The sequence below is a fragment of the Erpetoichthys calabaricus genome, chromosome 8, assembly GCF_900747795.2.
Source record: "Erpetoichthys calabaricus chromosome 8, fErpCal1.3, whole genome shotgun sequence".
Lineage (NCBI taxonomy): Eukaryota > Metazoa > Chordata > Cladistia > Polypteriformes > Polypteridae > Erpetoichthys > Erpetoichthys calabaricus.
Window position 1 is genome coordinate 116,265,567 of NC_041401.2, and position 18,638 is coordinate 116,284,204.

General features: G+C 38.2%; 1 protein-coding gene across 1 annotated transcript in view; it reads left to right on the forward strand.

The window, feature by feature from the left end:
* The window catches only part of nphp4 (nephronophthisis 4), a 735,573-nt gene that overhangs the window by 393,147 nt on the left and 323,788 nt on the right, over positions 1-18,638 (forward strand). Inside the window, exons 7-8 of the mRNA XM_051931213.1 lie at positions 1,001-1,185; positions 1,935-2,067. Coding sequence (XP_051787173.1) covers positions 1,001-1,185; positions 1,935-2,067 — 318 coding nt within the window. The remainder of the gene's footprint in view (positions 1-1,000; positions 1,186-1,934; positions 2,068-18,638) is intronic.

Consider the following 18,638-nt stretch of genomic DNA (forward strand, 5'->3'; position numbering starts at 1 on the left):
GGAAAAGATGGTTTACTTTTCAAATTATGAATAACCAGTTAGCTTATTAATACAGCTAAGGCTAAATAAAATAATACTGAAAATAAAATTTAAATACTTAAGCAGATGTTTTAAAATTTGCATTATGACATCTGGTAAAAAAAAAAGCACAGAAAAAGTAGATGATGTCAAATATATCATAAAACATAACTCATTTATGTTTATGGTTTGTGCCACATTTAAGATTATCTAGCTAAATTTAAAAGTAAGACTTTAGTTGCTCAAGTTACAGATACTAATTATCAGAAAATTGTGAACTTGTTTTAAAGTATACACATAACTCTTCCTGGTCTTAATTAAAAGAGGCTATACATACAATATCAAACATAATGGAAAACACATAGTATGGCCCCACACCCAGTATTTAACAACCAGTGTGTGTACCCTGAGCCTAAATCTTTGTCCACTACTATTACAGTAGATCATAATTTGTTGTGAAATAATGATATATCTATGTACACACGAAAGTAAATATAATATTTTTCCAATTATATGTCTGTGTCAAGTGTGCAGTACAAAAATAGTTAAGATCTGAGTGTTGAGACCTACAGGACACCATATCTAACTTCTGAAGGCAATGATGGAGTACTGTTACGACAGTTTCATACATTTTGAAACTGTTTTGATAAATATGAACGGAACCACATAGCCCAAAGTAATTTTCAACCCTGTCTAACAGAAATTAATGGTCAGTGGTTCCATTGACTTAGTTTAAATCTAAATGTATCATTTCTCTCATAAGTAAATGTTAATAATGTCACTTACAACATAAGTTACTGCTATTGCTGCAGTGTGACCAGTGACCAGACTGCAACTTCTCATTTATAAAGTCTTCATTCCTAATCATTCCTGTTGTGAATAAGTGAATGGAGTTGTTCACTGTTATTAGCATGTGTATTTACAAATGTGAAGAAATGGAAATATTGCTATCTAACACAACTTCTGTATATTTTATTTATAGGAAGACACTGGACCAGATGGGAATGCAGTTGTAATTCAGGAGCGGCGACTACATGTTGGTGTTCACAATGGATGGACATTTGTGGCCAAGCCACAGGTGGTGGTAGTTGAGCCAGTAGCAGAGGGACTTTCCCGTGGAAGGAGTGGCAGTTTTTCCAATAGACGAAACTCAGTTACCCAGAGCAGGTAATCTAGCAGTGCAAACTGTACAAAAGAAAAAATTACTTTTGTGAGCAATATGTAAATCTAGTTAAAGTGTAGTCAGGTGTAACTGTGCTGCTTATTTTTAAGAAAACAGATAGTAAATTGTTTTCAGGTTTACCAAAAATGTAAAATTAGTCCAAGTAGAACCGAAAGATAATGATTTGAAGTTAAATTTCCAATCATATGATTGTTACTAAGTATGAATTCAGATTAGTCTTAGACATTTTTGACTGTTTTCATGACTATTATTTTGCAAACTATGAAATTGAGTTTTTTTTTATCATACATTCCTTAAAAAAATGTTTTGTTTAATTACTTGAAACATGTTTAAGAAATCATTCCTTGGATTATACTGTAGTGAGAAGTCAAGCAAAATAACATCTTTTATTGGCTAACGAAATAGATTACAATATGCAAGGTTTTGAGGCAACTCAGGCCCCTTCTTCAGGCAAGATAAGATGCCTTGCAAGTTGCCTTACATCTTGCCTGAAGAAGGGGCCTGAGTTGCCTCAAAACCTTGCATATTGTAATCTTTTTCGTTAGCCAATAAAAGGTGTATAATCCAAGTAATTAAACAAAACATTTTTTTTCACTACATCCACAATGGCTAACACGGTAAAACACCCTAGTACTTAGGTTATACTGAAATATATTCAGTTTTCTAAATAGTGATATTTAGGGTTTTTCTGTATTGATTATTTTGCTCTCTGTTGTCCCTCTGACAATACTAGCTCTTCTGGTCAGCAAACAATGCTGCTGCTAAGAAGCCAGCTTCACCTTAATGAGATGGTGAAACATCCTGCATTTGTGATTACCTTTCAACTTGAATATGTCTTCTCAACTGTAACAGGTGGCGACATCAAGGTAAGATTACATGTTTATAGAAATGCAAAAATCATTGTAATACTTGAAAATTGTGGAAATTATTCATTCTGTAATGATAAAGTAACATTTCATCAGTATGCCTCCTGTTTCCATATTTTCAACACCAGTATACCTACATGTTTTCAAATTATTGTATTAGAATTTTAGGAGAATAAAACTTAGTTCCTGCCTTTGGAATTTAGGTTTTTAAACTGGTCTTTGGGCTGAAATGGTGCATTATACATTGCTGCTACAGTTTGGAAGATGTCATAAGCTTTACTGTTTCATGCTTTTAAGACTTGTTGTTTACCTCTTTAAGAGCGGTTAGGTAAAAGCTATTAATCATCTACAGGAAATGTGAGGTTTAATTCTAGCTGCAAGGAAGGTCAGGTCAAGGCAGAAAAAATGGTTTCACCTCCTCTTTCTCTGTCCCAAAGGAATGGGAAGGGAGCACAGCATCTGTAGGTGGTGATTAGTATTGCTACTAAGACTGTTCTGGCTGCACAAAGTTTTCATTTTATGTTCCCTTAAAAATAGCATAAATATATGTGCAGAGTTGTGGACTGCATAACTAAAATATTGAATAATTAGTTATTATTATTAATAACATTAAGTCTGTAATGACATCGATAATACTGATATCAGCTACAGTACATAATATTTATTGTTATATTTTAGTTGAAATTGTTAACAGTTTATAGAAACTGCTTGTTGTTTTTTTTCCCTAAGATGAATAAATACGATCTAAGTTATCCTTTTTTTGTATTCTAAATGTAGTTTAATCCTTTGAATATTTTCAGGATGGACAACTTTTAATTTAGTTCTCCTAGGATAAAACTTTGCTCAAGATTAACACTTGTAGCCTGATGTGTAGCACAAATTTCCATAAGAGACAATTTACTAAATCATTGCAAAATAAATGAAGAAATGTCTTCAAAAATTTTCATTGCACTTGTTTTTATTTTCTTCTTTATAGTTATTTTATAATTCACATATTGATTAAATAATTTCTCCTCGAAAATGCACTTTGGTCTGTTAAGCAAGTTTCTCTGTTTTCCTGTCATATTTTCAGTTGTTCTCTTCCAAAAAAGACATGGTAAACGAATCATTGTAAATACAGACCACTCTTTCAAGTCATCTTCAGGATACCGAATGTCAGAAGTGAGCACACATCCCCTCTATACAATAAGGACTACATCTATAATGTCAACAAAAGGCTGAAGTGATGAAATTATTTCTATTTTTGTGATCAAATGAACAGATAACAACAAATAAATCTTAAATAGTAATCACTAGATATCAATAGATAATGATGCCAAAGCAAGCCAATGAGAGAGGTGGAACTTGCATGACATGCCTTTAGATGTACAAATTAAGGGATAAGTGATTGGTGGTGATAATGACCCATCTGCCATTGGGCTACCTCACCAAAGAATACCATTTAGCAATGTTTAGCATCCGAAAACCCATTAATCCTAGTAGGTGTTAGCTGAAGGAGAACAAGATTGAAAAACAGGATTTCCATCATAAGGTTTCCAGTGATAGGCTAGAACTATTTTAGAAGATATTGATATAGAGAACAATCTATTGGTTGGAAACAAGAGGACCTAAACCAGAAAAATTTGAGGTAGAAGAGGAATGTGGATAGGTAGAAAAATAGACGGAAGATGAGCAATTATAGACTGAAAAGAAAATTGTCACTCCGAAAACATACAGTATGTGATAAATTTTCCTGGGGTAATTGCAGTACCACAGTGACAGTTTTTCACCAAACCCATGGCATAACATCTATGAGGGGTGAGATATAAATGTTAAACAAACTTATGCCTGCAGCATAAAAACATGAAAAAATATCAGAGTTTCTGTGGCTACATGCGTGCTCACACTATTGGCCCACCCAGCATACATAAACCATTTCAGGGCTATCCACCCAAAAATCCTTCCCAGACCAAACAAATCCTATCCCTACAAAAATCCTACTCTAATATTCCAGCGATCTCCTGTAGGAAAAAGAACAAACAAAAGCTATACAGCCAAAAAATCTCTAGCCACTTCCTTCACCCCACTTCCCACACAAACAACAAAAATATAAAATCCTTGGACAAGTAACCTAATTTTATCACCTGGCATTATGAGAGCAATGAGATGCAAAGCACCCCAAACAAACCCACCACCAACGATTGTAATCATAAATATATTACAATTAAAAAAACCCAAAGGTAATAATACGTTGGTATTGAAAATATCAGTTGAAATGTACAAGAAACTATTAAAAAAGGGTCAATAGGAGAGTTCATGAGATCAAAACCTCATAGGCCAACAGCTATAATAACAGTAGCACAAAAATACACTGAAGTTACAGTCAAAGCCTTGAATTATTCTTATAATTCCAAGTAAGACCATTTTAAACTGAGAAAGCAGGATGTAACTTGGAATGTTTTGATTGTGGAGTACAGCATAAAAGAATGAAGACCAGCATCTTTCACCCTCTACATGACTGGGCTCATGGCTTTTCTTTTCTGAGACATGTTCATGCTTCAGTTAGGAAAGTACTTGATGTTTACTCATTCATGTTGGATCTTGGGTGTCTTATGGGCTTCCTTTATCACACGCTCTTTATGCATCTCAAAAATCAGATGATGAGCATACATGTCCTTGATAAGTCTGTTCTGCTTGAACACACTTGATGGGCCCTTTTGGCTTCTAGATTGGAGAAACTTAAGATAGGCTTTTTCATGGGGTCAAAGACTTCGGAATAGGTTCAGCTCACTGAGTGTGACATTTCAAGTGATGTAATGTTAATGTAAGTTCTTCCAGTGCTTTAAAATAAATAGCAATCGACTCAAATCAAATTTTGTCACATATAAATTATACATACAGTAAAATATGTAGTGAAATACTTAGATGCTCATCTCCAGTGGCTAGTAGCTGTAAGGAGTGTATTAGTAAACGGAACAGAACAGCATAGGGAGAACGGACCACCAGCACTAACTAGGCCATGACTGACAGGAGTCCATGTGAAGTTGGTACAGTTGTTTCTTCTAGTTCTACTGAAAAACAAAAAAAAAACAGTTTTGCTGAGATTCTGTTTTTTTGGCTCTCTTGAATTGTGCCGGGCATATATAACACTCTACTTGGGTTAAGATTTCTCACTGGAAAAGATGACAAGATTTTGACACTATGCCATTTCTGTTAGCACATCATTTAAAACATGCCTAGCACAATGATAATTGCTTTTGGCCATTTATTCAGGCACTAGTTGAGAATGGGGTAATTTTCTTTTTAAATGTAGCATAGTTCCTCATCAAAGCTCACTTTACTTTTTTTAATGGCCAAAATAAAACAGACTTGCATTCCGCAGCCTAAACAATTCCCAAGTCTTCCATGAGTGCTTAACAGTGCTCACAGAAATGTGGAACAGATTGACTCGAGATGACGACCACACCATTGTGTTTTCCTAGAACAGAACTGTTATTTGCTGTTACAGTAGCTGCACTGTTCCACACTATCAGTTTAAGAATCCTTGAAAAGACAGTACGTTAGAAACACTCCTCCAGATTTCTAAATATGAAATAACAAACAAATATTTTATAAATTGAAATGTCAGTACTTTCATTGACTGCCTGAGTATGGAATAGCAATCCTTTCCAGACCTTGAACAATCCTCATTTTATAACTGAGTTTATGTATTCAATAAATTCAAATGCATCATTTTTGCTTCTCCTTTTATCTTAAATTTATCATTTTTAGCAACATGACTATTACTCTCATGAACTGACAATATTGATAGATTAATTTTATGGCATGGAGGACATTTATCAATGAGAATTTTTACATCGTGAGTAACTAATTACCTTTTAGACAATTCATTTTTGATTTTTCAATCTTTGGGTGTTTTTCTTATTAATGTTTTTAATTATTTCTCAGTCCTAATTGCATGACTTAATAACAGGCAATGTTTTTATTTTAAACAAATGATAGTTTAGGTAGCATACTTTCCATTCACTTTAGAGATTGCCACAATTGGATTTTGTTTACCAGCAGATGGTGCTAATAATATGACAGCTTTCGTGGTCATACTCATATATTTCTCCAAAAATGATATGCTTTTTACTGAGTTTATTTGGCTCAACAGACCTGAGAAGTTTTTGTGCAGCTGTACCTATACTATGAAACAACTTTTATTCTTTAGACCTGTACCACTTTTGAATACTTCTAAGCAGTGCTTTGACATTTTAATGCTTAAAATGTTTGAATCCACAAGGATTCTTGTGCTTGAGTTCATCGCAAAGTAGGGATCTAATTGAACTGGAAGTCAATAATGACCAATGGCAACTAACAGTGTTAATTGGTGGCATGTTACAAGCCAAAAAAATTCTACATTGCTTCCAGTTGATTTTACCTTGCAAAGATCAGAAGATGTTTTAGTTTGTGAAATAAAAGTTCATTATTGGAACATATGCACATTGTGGCAGTAATGACCGTCATCCCCTGGGTGACCCAAAACCTCTAAGAGAAAACAGGTAGGAGGACGTTTAAATCATATACCATTTATTCTCTTCGAAGAAGGAGCACTCCTATTACAGGACACCGTAAGTAGATGTACACCGCTTTTCTTCTACTTGGTGTTTTTATACACAAGTAAAAGTTACAGAATTAAGCCATTCTAAATTATAAGTAAGCATGGTCAGCAAAAACACATACAATTGTCCTATGGATATATCATTAATTTCCAGCATTGCGTGTGAGGTTTGCCATTTTAAACTCATTTCTTTATCAGCTCAGAAGCTGAAGGCAGCTTCCATTGTCATACATTATATAAAACATGTAGCTTCCTGCTGACATCCTGACGTAGGTGCCCTAGGTTACTTGAAAACATTACATTACATAGTAAACTTTGCTAAATGTGCTTTATTACTTTAAGATATACAATTCAAACTTCACAACTATAAAAATATCATAACAGGACAAATTAATTACCACAACATTGCACTTTAAGAAATCATAGGGAAACATGGAAAATGTTGAATACGCACAGCTGCACTGCCATATACTGTATATCTTAGATAGACCATTGTTTGTGATCACTAATATTAGAAAGATGATTAAAATTATTCAAAGGCCATTAAAATTTTTGCTAGTTGATACTGCTTAAAATAGTAGAGTGAAGAGTGAGTGGTAGAGAGTTATCTTTATAGCTCATTTTGAAGTAATGTGCATGTGTGAACTACAACCAATCAAAACACTGTATTGGCATTGGAACATAAACGTATAGTTTAACTGCTGTGGTCATCTGAGAGGATGACAGGCGTGACAAAAAATGTTTTTGGGGCACTAACCCAGATGTCTCCATTTACTTAAAGGAAACACAAAAACAAATGCTCAGATGCATTAAAACAGATCAAACTGTTGCCACCAAATTACATGGGCTGACAAAATGTAGGTGTTTCTGTCTAAGTTGCAGAGGAGCTCATTCTTTCTGATTGCTTTGTCATGAAATGACACCTCCTTCAAGGTGGTCATGCTTTAATGGTCCAGGGACTGGAAGGGGCGGAGTCAGTTTCCCCCACTGGGTGTTTTCTCAATACTGTGGAGGAAAAGGAAGACTAGACAGTTAGCAGCAGTGCCCCCTCTCGGTCTGGGGTGGAACTACATACCTGGGAGGGACGTGCATGTGTGACACAGCCTCATCACGTACTGAACCTGAGAATAGGCTCATTGACTAAAGAAATGTTTCAGATTAATTTTAAGTGAAGTTATGTATCCATGCATTCACTTCACATTTAATCAGCTGTAGCACTGCAGCAGCTGAGGACTTTCCTGGCAGTACTGGGCAAATGACAACAACCCAGCTCTGGATACAAGTAATGTTGGTTGCTAAAAAAAAAAATCACAAGCTTTTCATCAATTAGAAAGATTTACTCACTTTCACATAAACTTGTCTGTTATCTACAGTTATGTCAAAATGAGTAAGATCTTTTTTTTTTTTTTTTTTGGTGCTAAATGACCCTATGTGGGGATATGTGTGAGTTTAGGATAGACAGCCAGCTCATCCAGGATTGTTTTCTGCCTTCCATCCAATGTATCAACTCCTGCAGTTATGAATTGTGGATTTCTGAAAAATACACATGATTTGTGTGCATGTGCCGTCATACATAATTACTGTTAAGTATACTTCTGTAAAAATATCATCTACTAAGTATTAACTAATGGTCATACAAAATGACTTTCTATTGGTGGTACCACCTCCTTAAAACATCTTTCTGTACCACGGGTCTGTCCTCATCTTTTATATCTTATACTGTGTTTATATCATCCTTGTAAAAATGTGAGTGCTTATTCATAAAATACTTGATTTGTCCTCTTCCCAAATTCATCTGCAGTTTTTGATATTTGTGCTGCTCTCACTATCCACTTCATTTGTTGGGATTTCTGTTTGTTGGTGATGTGATTGAACTTGTGACCTTGTCGTAACCTGCACAAATTAGTCTATCTCCTGTATATATGGTTTGTGCACTTAAAAGCTTAGGTGCTCACTGGTGTTGGGTAAAAATACTGGCATCCACAAAATTCTGGTTTTGTGCATTTCCCCACAGAGCTCATTAGGTAGTAAGAAGCTAATTTCTCCTAGCAGTTCTTACGTTCTATACTGATTATTGGGTGTTAACCTTTCACTAGTGTGACACGTTGAAATATAGTTTCGTTTGGTTATGTACCCTATTACTTGCCCTCAGGAAATTGTTTTTTGTTTACTTTTTTCTCCTTTGGTCAATTCATGACTGACAAGCTTGCCTGTTACTAAGCCTTATTATCTCAGTTTGTCTACTCATGTTGGTCTTAGGATGGTTATTGACTTTTTTATCCTTTAAGGTATTCATTTCTTGTTTCAGGATTATTCTTGACACTAATGCTTCACCCTAACCCTAAATATTTACTTAGCCTCTTTCTTAAATCATAAGATTAATGAAGGTTAATACTACAGGGAAAACTGTAGGTAAAAGCAATTGAGCAAATAAATAATCCCCACAGTGACTTTGGAGTGTGAAAGCAATGGAATTACTGTATATGACATGATGCTTGAAAATTGTTGCATTGCAGATGTGTACAATACTATAAGCATTCTGGGAGATTATGAGTGTGCTTTTGAGGCTCAGCTATGTTTGCATTGAAATCCTTTATGACATATACTCCCCATTTACTTTTATTAAATTATCCTTTATATACCTCAGTAATATACAAGAACATTTTTATGTCTTGCACTTCTCAGTAGTACATGTACTCGGACTTCCTTATTGAGGAAAATGATCGAATATTACATATTTGTGAGTCGCAAAATATGTGAACCTCTAGGATTAGCGTTAGTTTGAAGGTGAAAATTCGAGTCCGGTGTTTTCAATCAATGGGATGATAATCAGGTGTGAGTGGGCACCCTGTGTTATTTAAAGAACAGGGATCTATCAAAGTCTGCTCTTCACAACACATGTTTGTTGAAGTGTATCATGGCACGAACAAAGGAGATTTCTGAGGACCTCAGAAAAAGAGTTGTTGATGCTCATCAGGCTGGAAAAGGTTACAAAACCATCTCTAAAGAGTTTGGACTCCACCAATCCACAGTCAGACAGATTGTGTACAAATGGAGGAAATTCAAGACCATTGTTACCCTCCCCAGGAGTGGTCGACCAACAAAGATCACTCCAAGAGCAAGGCGTGTAATAATCTGCGAGGTCACAAAGGACCCCAGGGTAACTTCTAAGCAACTGAAGGCCTCTCTCACATTGGCTAATGTTTATGTTCATGAGTCTATCATCAGGAGAACACTGAACAACAATGGTGTGCATTGCAGGGTTGCAAGGAGAAAGCCACTGCTCTCCAGAAAAAACATTGCTGCTCGTCTGCAGTTTGCTAAAGATCACGTGGACAAACCAGAAGGCAATTGGAAGAATGTTTTGTGGACGGATGAGACCAAAATAGAACTTTTGGTTTAAATGAAAAGCGTTATGTTTGGAGAAAACACTGCATTCCAACATAATAACTTTATCCCATCTGTGAAACATGTTGGTGGTATTATCATGGTTTGGGCCTGTTTTGCTGCGTTTGGGCCAGGACCGCTTGCCTTCATTGATGGAACAATGAATTCTGAATTATATCAGAGAATTCTAAAGGAAAATGTCAGGGCATCTGTCCATGAACTGAATCTCAAGAGAAGGTGGGTCATGCAGCAAGACAACGACCCTAAGCACACAAGTCGTTCTACCAAAGAATGATTAAAGAAGAATAACGTTAATGTTTTGGAATGGCCAAGTCAAAGTCCTGACCTTAATCCAATCGAAATGTCGTGGAAGGACCTGTAGCAAGCAGTTAATGTGAGGAAACCCACCAACATCCTAGAGTTGAAGCTGTTCTGTACGGAGGAATGGGCTTAAATTCCGCCAAGCCGGTGTGAAGACTGATCAACAGTTACCGGAAACATTTAGTTGCAGTTATTGCTGCATAGGGAGGTCACACCAGATACTGAAAGCAAAGGTTCACAAACTTTTGCCACTCACAAATATTTAATACTAGCAAAATACCCGCGCTTCGCAGCGGCGAAATACTGGCTGAATATTTTAATTAAGAAAAAAGTAAACATTTTTAAACTGAGGGAAAATGTACAAATAATTATTTGTTAAGGATCTCTTTGTATACGACGTTGTCAGTTCGTCCCTCCGGTTGTAATATGACCAGGCTGTGCACTGAGCTTACTCTTGAGCATGCAAAATACAGTTGGCCATGTGAAAAGCAATCCTGCCTCAAGTCAATGCCAACCTTTTGTAGTGTTTGTCCTTGAGACTTATTAATTGTCATTGCGAAGCAGAGCCTTACTGGAAATTGAACGCGTTTAAATTGAAATGGGAGATTAGATGGTATAACGGGGATGCGAGGAATAAAAACTGTGTCACCTGAGGCACTGCCAGTAAAAATAGTTGCTTCAATTAGGTTGTTTTGTAGAGATGTGACCTGAAGTCTCGTGCCGTTACAAAGTTTTGGTGGCTGTAAGTTTCTCAGTAACATTATTGGTGCCCCAACCTTCAAAATGAGATTATGCTCAGGAGTGCCTGGAGGATTTAGAGTGTTGAGAAACTCTATCGGATAATGTACCGCGTCTTCTACTTCTACAACTGAATCAACAGATTGATATGTTTTTGGTTGTGAAGGTAGTTCTTGAAGTAAAATGTGGTTTATAGTCGTAGTCATGTCATTTTTTGGTGTCAGGATAGCTCTCTCTTTTATCCATGACACGTCATTTTGGTGGAGATTTCGTAGATTGGGGTAAACATTTTGAAGAAGGCTTTGTAAGGTATTCACGATGAGACAGAGATTTGTAGGAATATTTATTTTACGATTTTCTTGTGTGAAGGTGCCATCACCTATACTCATCAGAAGAGCAGAGAACTCCTCAGCTTTTTTGTCGCCTTTCAAATGAACTCTCATGTTTATTTTTAACAACATTGATTTGTGGCCATAGGTATGAAGATTTCAGAGATGCTTTAACTTCATCAGCGCGTGTTCCTCTGGGCACGACTGGTAGGGTTTGGCGGAAGTCTCCAGCCAGTAACACTGTCAAGCCTCCCATAAGTTTGTTGGTGTTTCGGATGTCTTGGAGGGTCCTGTCGCCTCAATACCTGCTCTGTGTGCCATAGTGCATTCATCCCAGACAATAAGCTGACAATGTCGCAGCACTTCAGCCATGTTGCTCTGCTTTGATATGTTACACATGGGGGATTCAGTATGGTTGAGGTTCAGAGGCAGCTTGAAAGCTGAATGAGCAGTTCTGCAACCCTCTAGAAGAGTTGCAGCAATGCCAGAAGAAGCCACAGCTATGGCAATGTTATGTTTTGCTCGGATTTTTGCAAGGAGAAGGTTTATTAGGAATGTCTTACCAGTTCCTCCTGGAGCATCAAGGAAAAACACCGTGCCAGTGGCTGACGCAACGCTGCTCATGATTTGGTCATAAACTGACTTTTGGTCACTATTTAGCAAACGCTTGTTATTTGTGACTATATTGGCCAATTGCGAGGTGTTGTAAGATGTCTCTTTCAAGTACTCGGGATTTGACGTAAGTTGTGCCAGTTCTGTTAAAGGTGAAGGCAAACCGTAATGATGAAGTTATTGACCTCCAATACCAATTATGTAGTTTTCAAGCAACTGTAGACAGTTGTTATAGAACAAATTTAACCACTGGTGGACTTCTGTTCGTATATGATCTCTTTCAGTCTGTCTCCTAATATCTTCTGCTATGCTGTCTTTATGTTTTTCCCATAGGTTTAAGGGGTTTTCCATTTGGCAGAACACCAACATGACAGCAAACAGTTCACAGATCTTTTGAGGTGAGCGAGACAGAGCAGCTTCCTGTAGAGTCTCGTCCCAGTTGATATCGTCATGTAATAAACTGAGTGCCCTGCAGGCTGACTTATAGGTCGGATGTAGGACACCATCAACTGTTCTGAGAGATTTGAAAGGTGTGGGACCTGTGATTTTGTTGAGCAGCAGTCGAAGATGGTATTCGGGTGTACAGTGTAGACCCGTCCCAGTACATTATCCTTTTTCACTCCCGAATGTCCTGGTACAGGGTTGCCCTGTTTCCTTCGACGAAACATGTTGTTTGCCCACACATAATATGATGGAATTTCATTATAATGAAGTTGTTTTGCAAAATCATCGTGTTTACAAAGGTCAAAGAATGCTAAAAGGGTGGTTTGTGGTGGATTGTGTACTTTATCGGCAACGTTGGCTTCTGTGAAATAAATTCTTTGTCCGTTCTCAAGATGCACAGCAAGATGAATGACCGGAGGGAAACGTTCGTGAATGGGAAAACAGAAAATGCGCCAGGCTGCTTCAGAGCTACTAATGTAACGACCAGCTTCGTATCGAGATACCTCGTCATTTTCATTTTGTATTGTAAATACTGCCTGGTCACTTCCCTTGTTAACATACTTGCAGATGTATTTGATTGATTTTACTGAAGTGCAAAATTCGACATTGATGTGAGCATTGAAGAAGCGGGACAGCACAGGACTATAGGGGACCACCCATCTGTTGTCGATATCTACTCCTTTGATGTTAATTGTATGACCTCCATCAGCAGGTGCGCGCCGGCGGTACTGAGGGTAACCATCTTCTCCGGTCTGAATTTCTGAGATGAACGGACGCGGGTCCTTCTTAGTGCATATTCTGTTGATCATGCAGGGTGAGTTGATATTATGAGGTCCACATGGGCTGTGAATCATGGTGGATTTTACTATTTTGTGTAGGGCAGGGTCAGTCTGTGGATCAGGAATTTCCGCACGGATGACTTCATCGATGAGAGCTGGTTTAATCCTATCTTTTATCCACAATAGAATGTGTGCATGGGGAATACCTCGCTTTTGCCACTCTATGGTGTACATGTAGCAATTTGTACAGCCGAAAATGTTACTCTTCGTGAGCAAGTCTATCATTTTGCGAATCTTCAGATGAAATACACGACTGATAAGGTCGTGGCGATCGTGAGGTTTTTGACGTGGAAGGAGAATTTCAGTGATGTCAGGCCATTTAGGATTGCAAGTAAATGTGATGAATACGTCAGGGCGGCCATAATGACGTACGTATGTCATTGCGTCTTGTGTACGCTCGTGCATAAAGCGAGGTCCTCCAGTGAAGGAAGATGGTAATATCACAGCTTGACCAAGTTCTATTAAATCAGTGTCGTTTTTGTCAATAGCATCTTTTTTAAGTGAACGTAATTTTCAGCTCGTAGTTTTTTCTGATTTAGTCTGATTTAATTTAGTCTTTCGGATTCAATTTTTGCGTACATATCAACTAAAAACTGATTTAATAAAGTTCGGAAGAAAAGGGTAGTATTATCATGATGTTGTCTGATCATAAGCGGTATGAATAGAAGTTTGCTGCAGAGACGGTTTTGTTCATAGGTAACTTACTGGTAGCATGAACTTGAGGTATAGACACAGAATAGCCGTCTTCACCATAGCAGAACATGAGAGGATATTGAAGTGCATCATAGGATCTGTGGGTTTCTTTAATGCGTTGTAGTTTATTGTCTCTGGTTTTCAAGACAATATCTCTATTGTTGAACGTTTGCCCAACGATGACAACACCAACTTGATGAACTGTGGGTTTATTAAATCTGCCTTTGTGTGCATGTAATGGTTTTTTGTCTGCGTGAATGACAACTTTGAAGTCTTTGTCATCATCTGAAATACTGTCCATTGTGGAGTGGAAGTCCTGGATGTAAGTGTTACAGTCATGGAGCATTTTTTGTAATTGCTTGACCAGGGGTATGTTAAGTCCAGAAAAATTAGCGCAGCGGATTTGTGCTTCCTTTTCATCATCCCCGACAAAATAAATTTGCAAAAATTTGTGTTCCTCACTCAGCATAGGTAAAAGACTGCCAATCAAGTGATACACTGGTCCCTGAACTTTAAATGAAGGCATAAAATTTCCCTCAACGATTTGTTTAGCACCAAATGACGTCATTTGAAATGCGCTGTTGTACTTTCGAATATTGTTCAAGAAATGCTCACTTTGAGGATGTTCGCCATTTAACAGGCCCTCAAGAAGGTCAGGAAGCTTACGTAAAGGAGTGAGAGAGACTTTACCACCGTTACAGCACAAACCAGGAGACTCGCATTTCCACTTCTGAGCTTGACAATAGTTACAGTGAACATCCATGGATCCAATGTGTACTGTTTTGTCAGACTCATAATGTATGTTTGGGTCGTACGCAAATCCACAATTGGCTTTTTTGAGCCAAACCTGTTGTTTTCGTATGAGCCGCTTTTCATTATTTGGATCGTATCTAGAAACAGAAGCTCTATTAACTTGTGGATTTGCCTCCGTGTATTTAGCGACAGCGTCTCTATGAACTTGTGGATTCGCTTGCGAGTATTTAGCGACAGCATCCCTATTAACTTGTGGATGTGCTTGCGAGTATTTAGCCACAGCATCCCTATTAAGTTGTGGATGTGCTTGCGAGTATTTAGCCACAGCGTCCCTATTAACTTGTGGATGTGATTGCGAGTATTTAGCCACAGCGTCCCTATGAACTTGTGGATTTGCTTGCGAGTATTTAGCCACAGCGTCCCTATGAACTTGTGGATTTGCTTCTGAGTATTTAGCCACAGCGTGTTTATTAACTTGTGGATTTTTGTGCGAGTATTTGGCGGCAGCTGCACGAAGTTGCTTCCGTCTAGCTGCATCAGAAAATCTACCAGGACGTCTGATACGCCTCCTTTTTACTGTGTTCTCACAGCTTGGATTGCTGCTGTCATAATCGACTCGAGCTGGATTTGCGTTGAACTGACATTCGGTATGTGTCAATCGATATAAGCATACAACTGGCTTCATCAATAAGTTCGCATCCATCTTTTGAGAGTTGAAATATTCATAAACATCAAAGTGTCCACTACTCAAATCATCACCTGAGAATCTAAGATGTTTAAGAGGCATTGACGGTTCTCCAAAGGTGTAAAATATTTGGCCATTTCGGTATACTTGAAAGCGACAACCAAACAATTCAGCGGCAGCCATCAACTCACATGCAGAACCATAGGTGAAGGGCTTAAGCATTTCAGTCTTATAGTGCTCCTGTGTAGTATAATTATCTCCTGTACCATCATCAGTCCACACTTTGAACCTGTCCCAGTCATTTAATACATAAGACACAATGTCCCTGCGGATATCAAAAGTGAGCCTGATATGTCCGTGCAATATGTAACACAGAGAATGGAAAAGGCAGGCGCCATCTCCGGGCATACACACCACTCGGTAAGTGATAGTTCTTTGATTGATGGTGATCACCTCGATAGACATTTTAATAGGGGTAGAGTTGGAAGAATAAAGGAATAGGTACTTGATCAACAGCAGAGAAGTCGCGGATTAAATAAAGGAAATGGGTACGTGAACAGTAAAGTAAGTGTAAAATATCTACACAATAACTATAACAATCTTAACAAATGAACAATAAAACAGCGGAGAACCCGTGGATTAAATGTGCCTTATAAACTGCGGAGCGCCTTATATGGGCAGGCAGTCAGGCAAAGAAAGGGATTCAAATATATAAACGAAGAAAACAACAGCAGAGAAGCCGCGGATTAAATAAAGAAAATGGGTACTTGAACACTAAACTAAGTGTAAAATATCTACACAATAACTATAACAATCTTAACAAATGAACAATAAAACAGCGGAGAACCCGTGGATTAAATGTGCCTTATAAACTGCGGAGCGCCTTATATGAGCAGGCAGTCAGGCAAAGAAAGGGATTCAAATATATAAACGAAGAAAACAACAGCAGAGAAGCCACGAAGCCGCGGATTAAATAAATGAAATGGGTACGTGAACAATAAACTAAGTGTAAAATATCTACACAATAACTATAACAATCTTATCAAATGAACAATAAAACAGCGGAGAACCCGTGGATGAAATGTGCCTTATATGGCGTTCGTTTATAACACAGCGAAAAAGATGTGTAAAGACCGCTTCACAAAAAAACTGCAGAGCGCCTTATCTTCCTTGGCGAAGCAAGGAAAAAGGACGGCCTTATATCTCGTTCGTTTATAAAACTGTGGATAAGCTTTGAAAAGAATGCCTCCTTGGCAAAGCAAGGAAAGGAATTCACACACCGCAGCGAAGAACGGCTTTATATGGGCAGGCAGTCAATTACGTGGGAGGCGTGGTGATTTCCGCAGCAGCCGCAGGGAGGTGTGATGATGCAAGACGCAAGGCGCAACCGCCTCACACGGCGACCAAGCTGCCCGCTATGGCCGTATACAGTATACAAAAGTAGGTTCCAGTTATGACTGTTACACGTAGAATTTCGAAATGAAACCTGCCTAACTTTTGTAAGTAAGCTGTAAGGAGTGAGCCTGCCAAATTTCAGCCTTCCACCTACACGGGAAGTTGGACAATTAGTGATGAATGAGTCAGTCAGTCAGTCAGTCAGTGAGTGAGTGAGTCAGTGAGGGCTTTGCCATTTATTAGTATAGATTCGATCATTTTCTTTAATAAATAAGTGACCAAGTACAATATTTTTGTCTCATTTGTTTAACTGGTTTCTCTTTATCTACTTTTAGGACTTGAGTGAAAATCTGATGATGTTTTGGGTCATATTTATGCAGAAATATAGGAAATTCTAAAGGGTTCACAAACTTTCAAGCACAACTGTACATTCACCATACATGCTTTGTGTGTTGAAGCACTTTTTAAAAATAATGTGCTTAAAGAAAAAGATATGAAAAGAATAAAATTTTAGAATACAGTAATCCCTCGCTACTTTGCGGTTCACTTTTCGCGGATTCACGACTTCGCGGATTTTATATGTAAGCATATCTAAATATATAACGCGGATTTTTCGCTGCTTCGCGGGTTTCTGTGGACAATGGGTCTTTTTACTTCTGGTACTTGCTTCCTCAGTTGGTTTGCCCAGTTGATTTCATACAAGAGATGCTATTGGCGGGTGGCTGAGAAGCTAACCAATCAGAGCACACAGTTAAGTTCCTGTGTGCTACTAATTGGCTCAGCGACGGAGTGCTGCATTAACCAGGAAGTCTCATCTCACTCATTCAGCATTAACGTGCTCCTGCTTCAGGGGCCGTGTCCAAGCACCAACAGAAGATGCAAATGATTGCAGAAAAGGTAAAAAGTTTTGGATATGTTGAAGGAAGGGAACAGCTACACCGCTGCAGGACACCATTACAGCATCAATGAGTCCACGATTCTTTTTATTTAAAAAAGAGGAAAAGCATATAAGATCTACGGCCGCAGTGTCCTTTAATCAGGGCGCAAAACGAGTTGCAAGTGGACATGATAAGGCAGTAGTCTGGATGTAATCTGCTTTTGGAATCTTGGCAAAACAAGGTCGACGACGTCATGACCACCTACAAGCTGCTCTTCGACCGGAAAAAGAAGCAGCGGCAGCAACTGCCGATCACAATGTTTTTGCAGCCTCGCAAAAAAGAGCCAGTTCCTGCTACTACTACTACGGATACACCTTCGGACACCGTGGAGGAGGTGCCTCAGGAAATGGCACCGCCGTCTGAAGAGACGTTAAATACAGTCATCGGCTGCGCAGTAAAAGTCATCATCACCTTCATCGTCATCATTTTTACTGCACAGCATATTCATCACCATCATCACGTCATATATAGCTACGTGTACTTCGCTATACAGTAAGTGTAAACTTATCTACCGATTTCATATTGCTTAGCAGTTGTCCCTGTTATTAATAGAGTAAAGGGTGGGTTGTAAACAATACAGGGAGGGTTTGAAAACGTCCAAATACACGTTAAATAATTAAATAAATATTGTGTCCCTACTTCGCGGAAATTCAGTTATCGTGGTCAGCCTTGGAACCTATCTCCCGCGATAAGTGAGGGATTACTGTAATGGAGGAAACTGGCCTGACAGCCTTTTGTTTGTAGTTTGCATGTTTTTCTCATGCTTGTGTGGTTTTCCTCTGCTGGGAAAAGAATCTTAGATGCTTGGCTTCTTAGATACTTGACACCTTCACTTGGACATCATCATTTGCACAT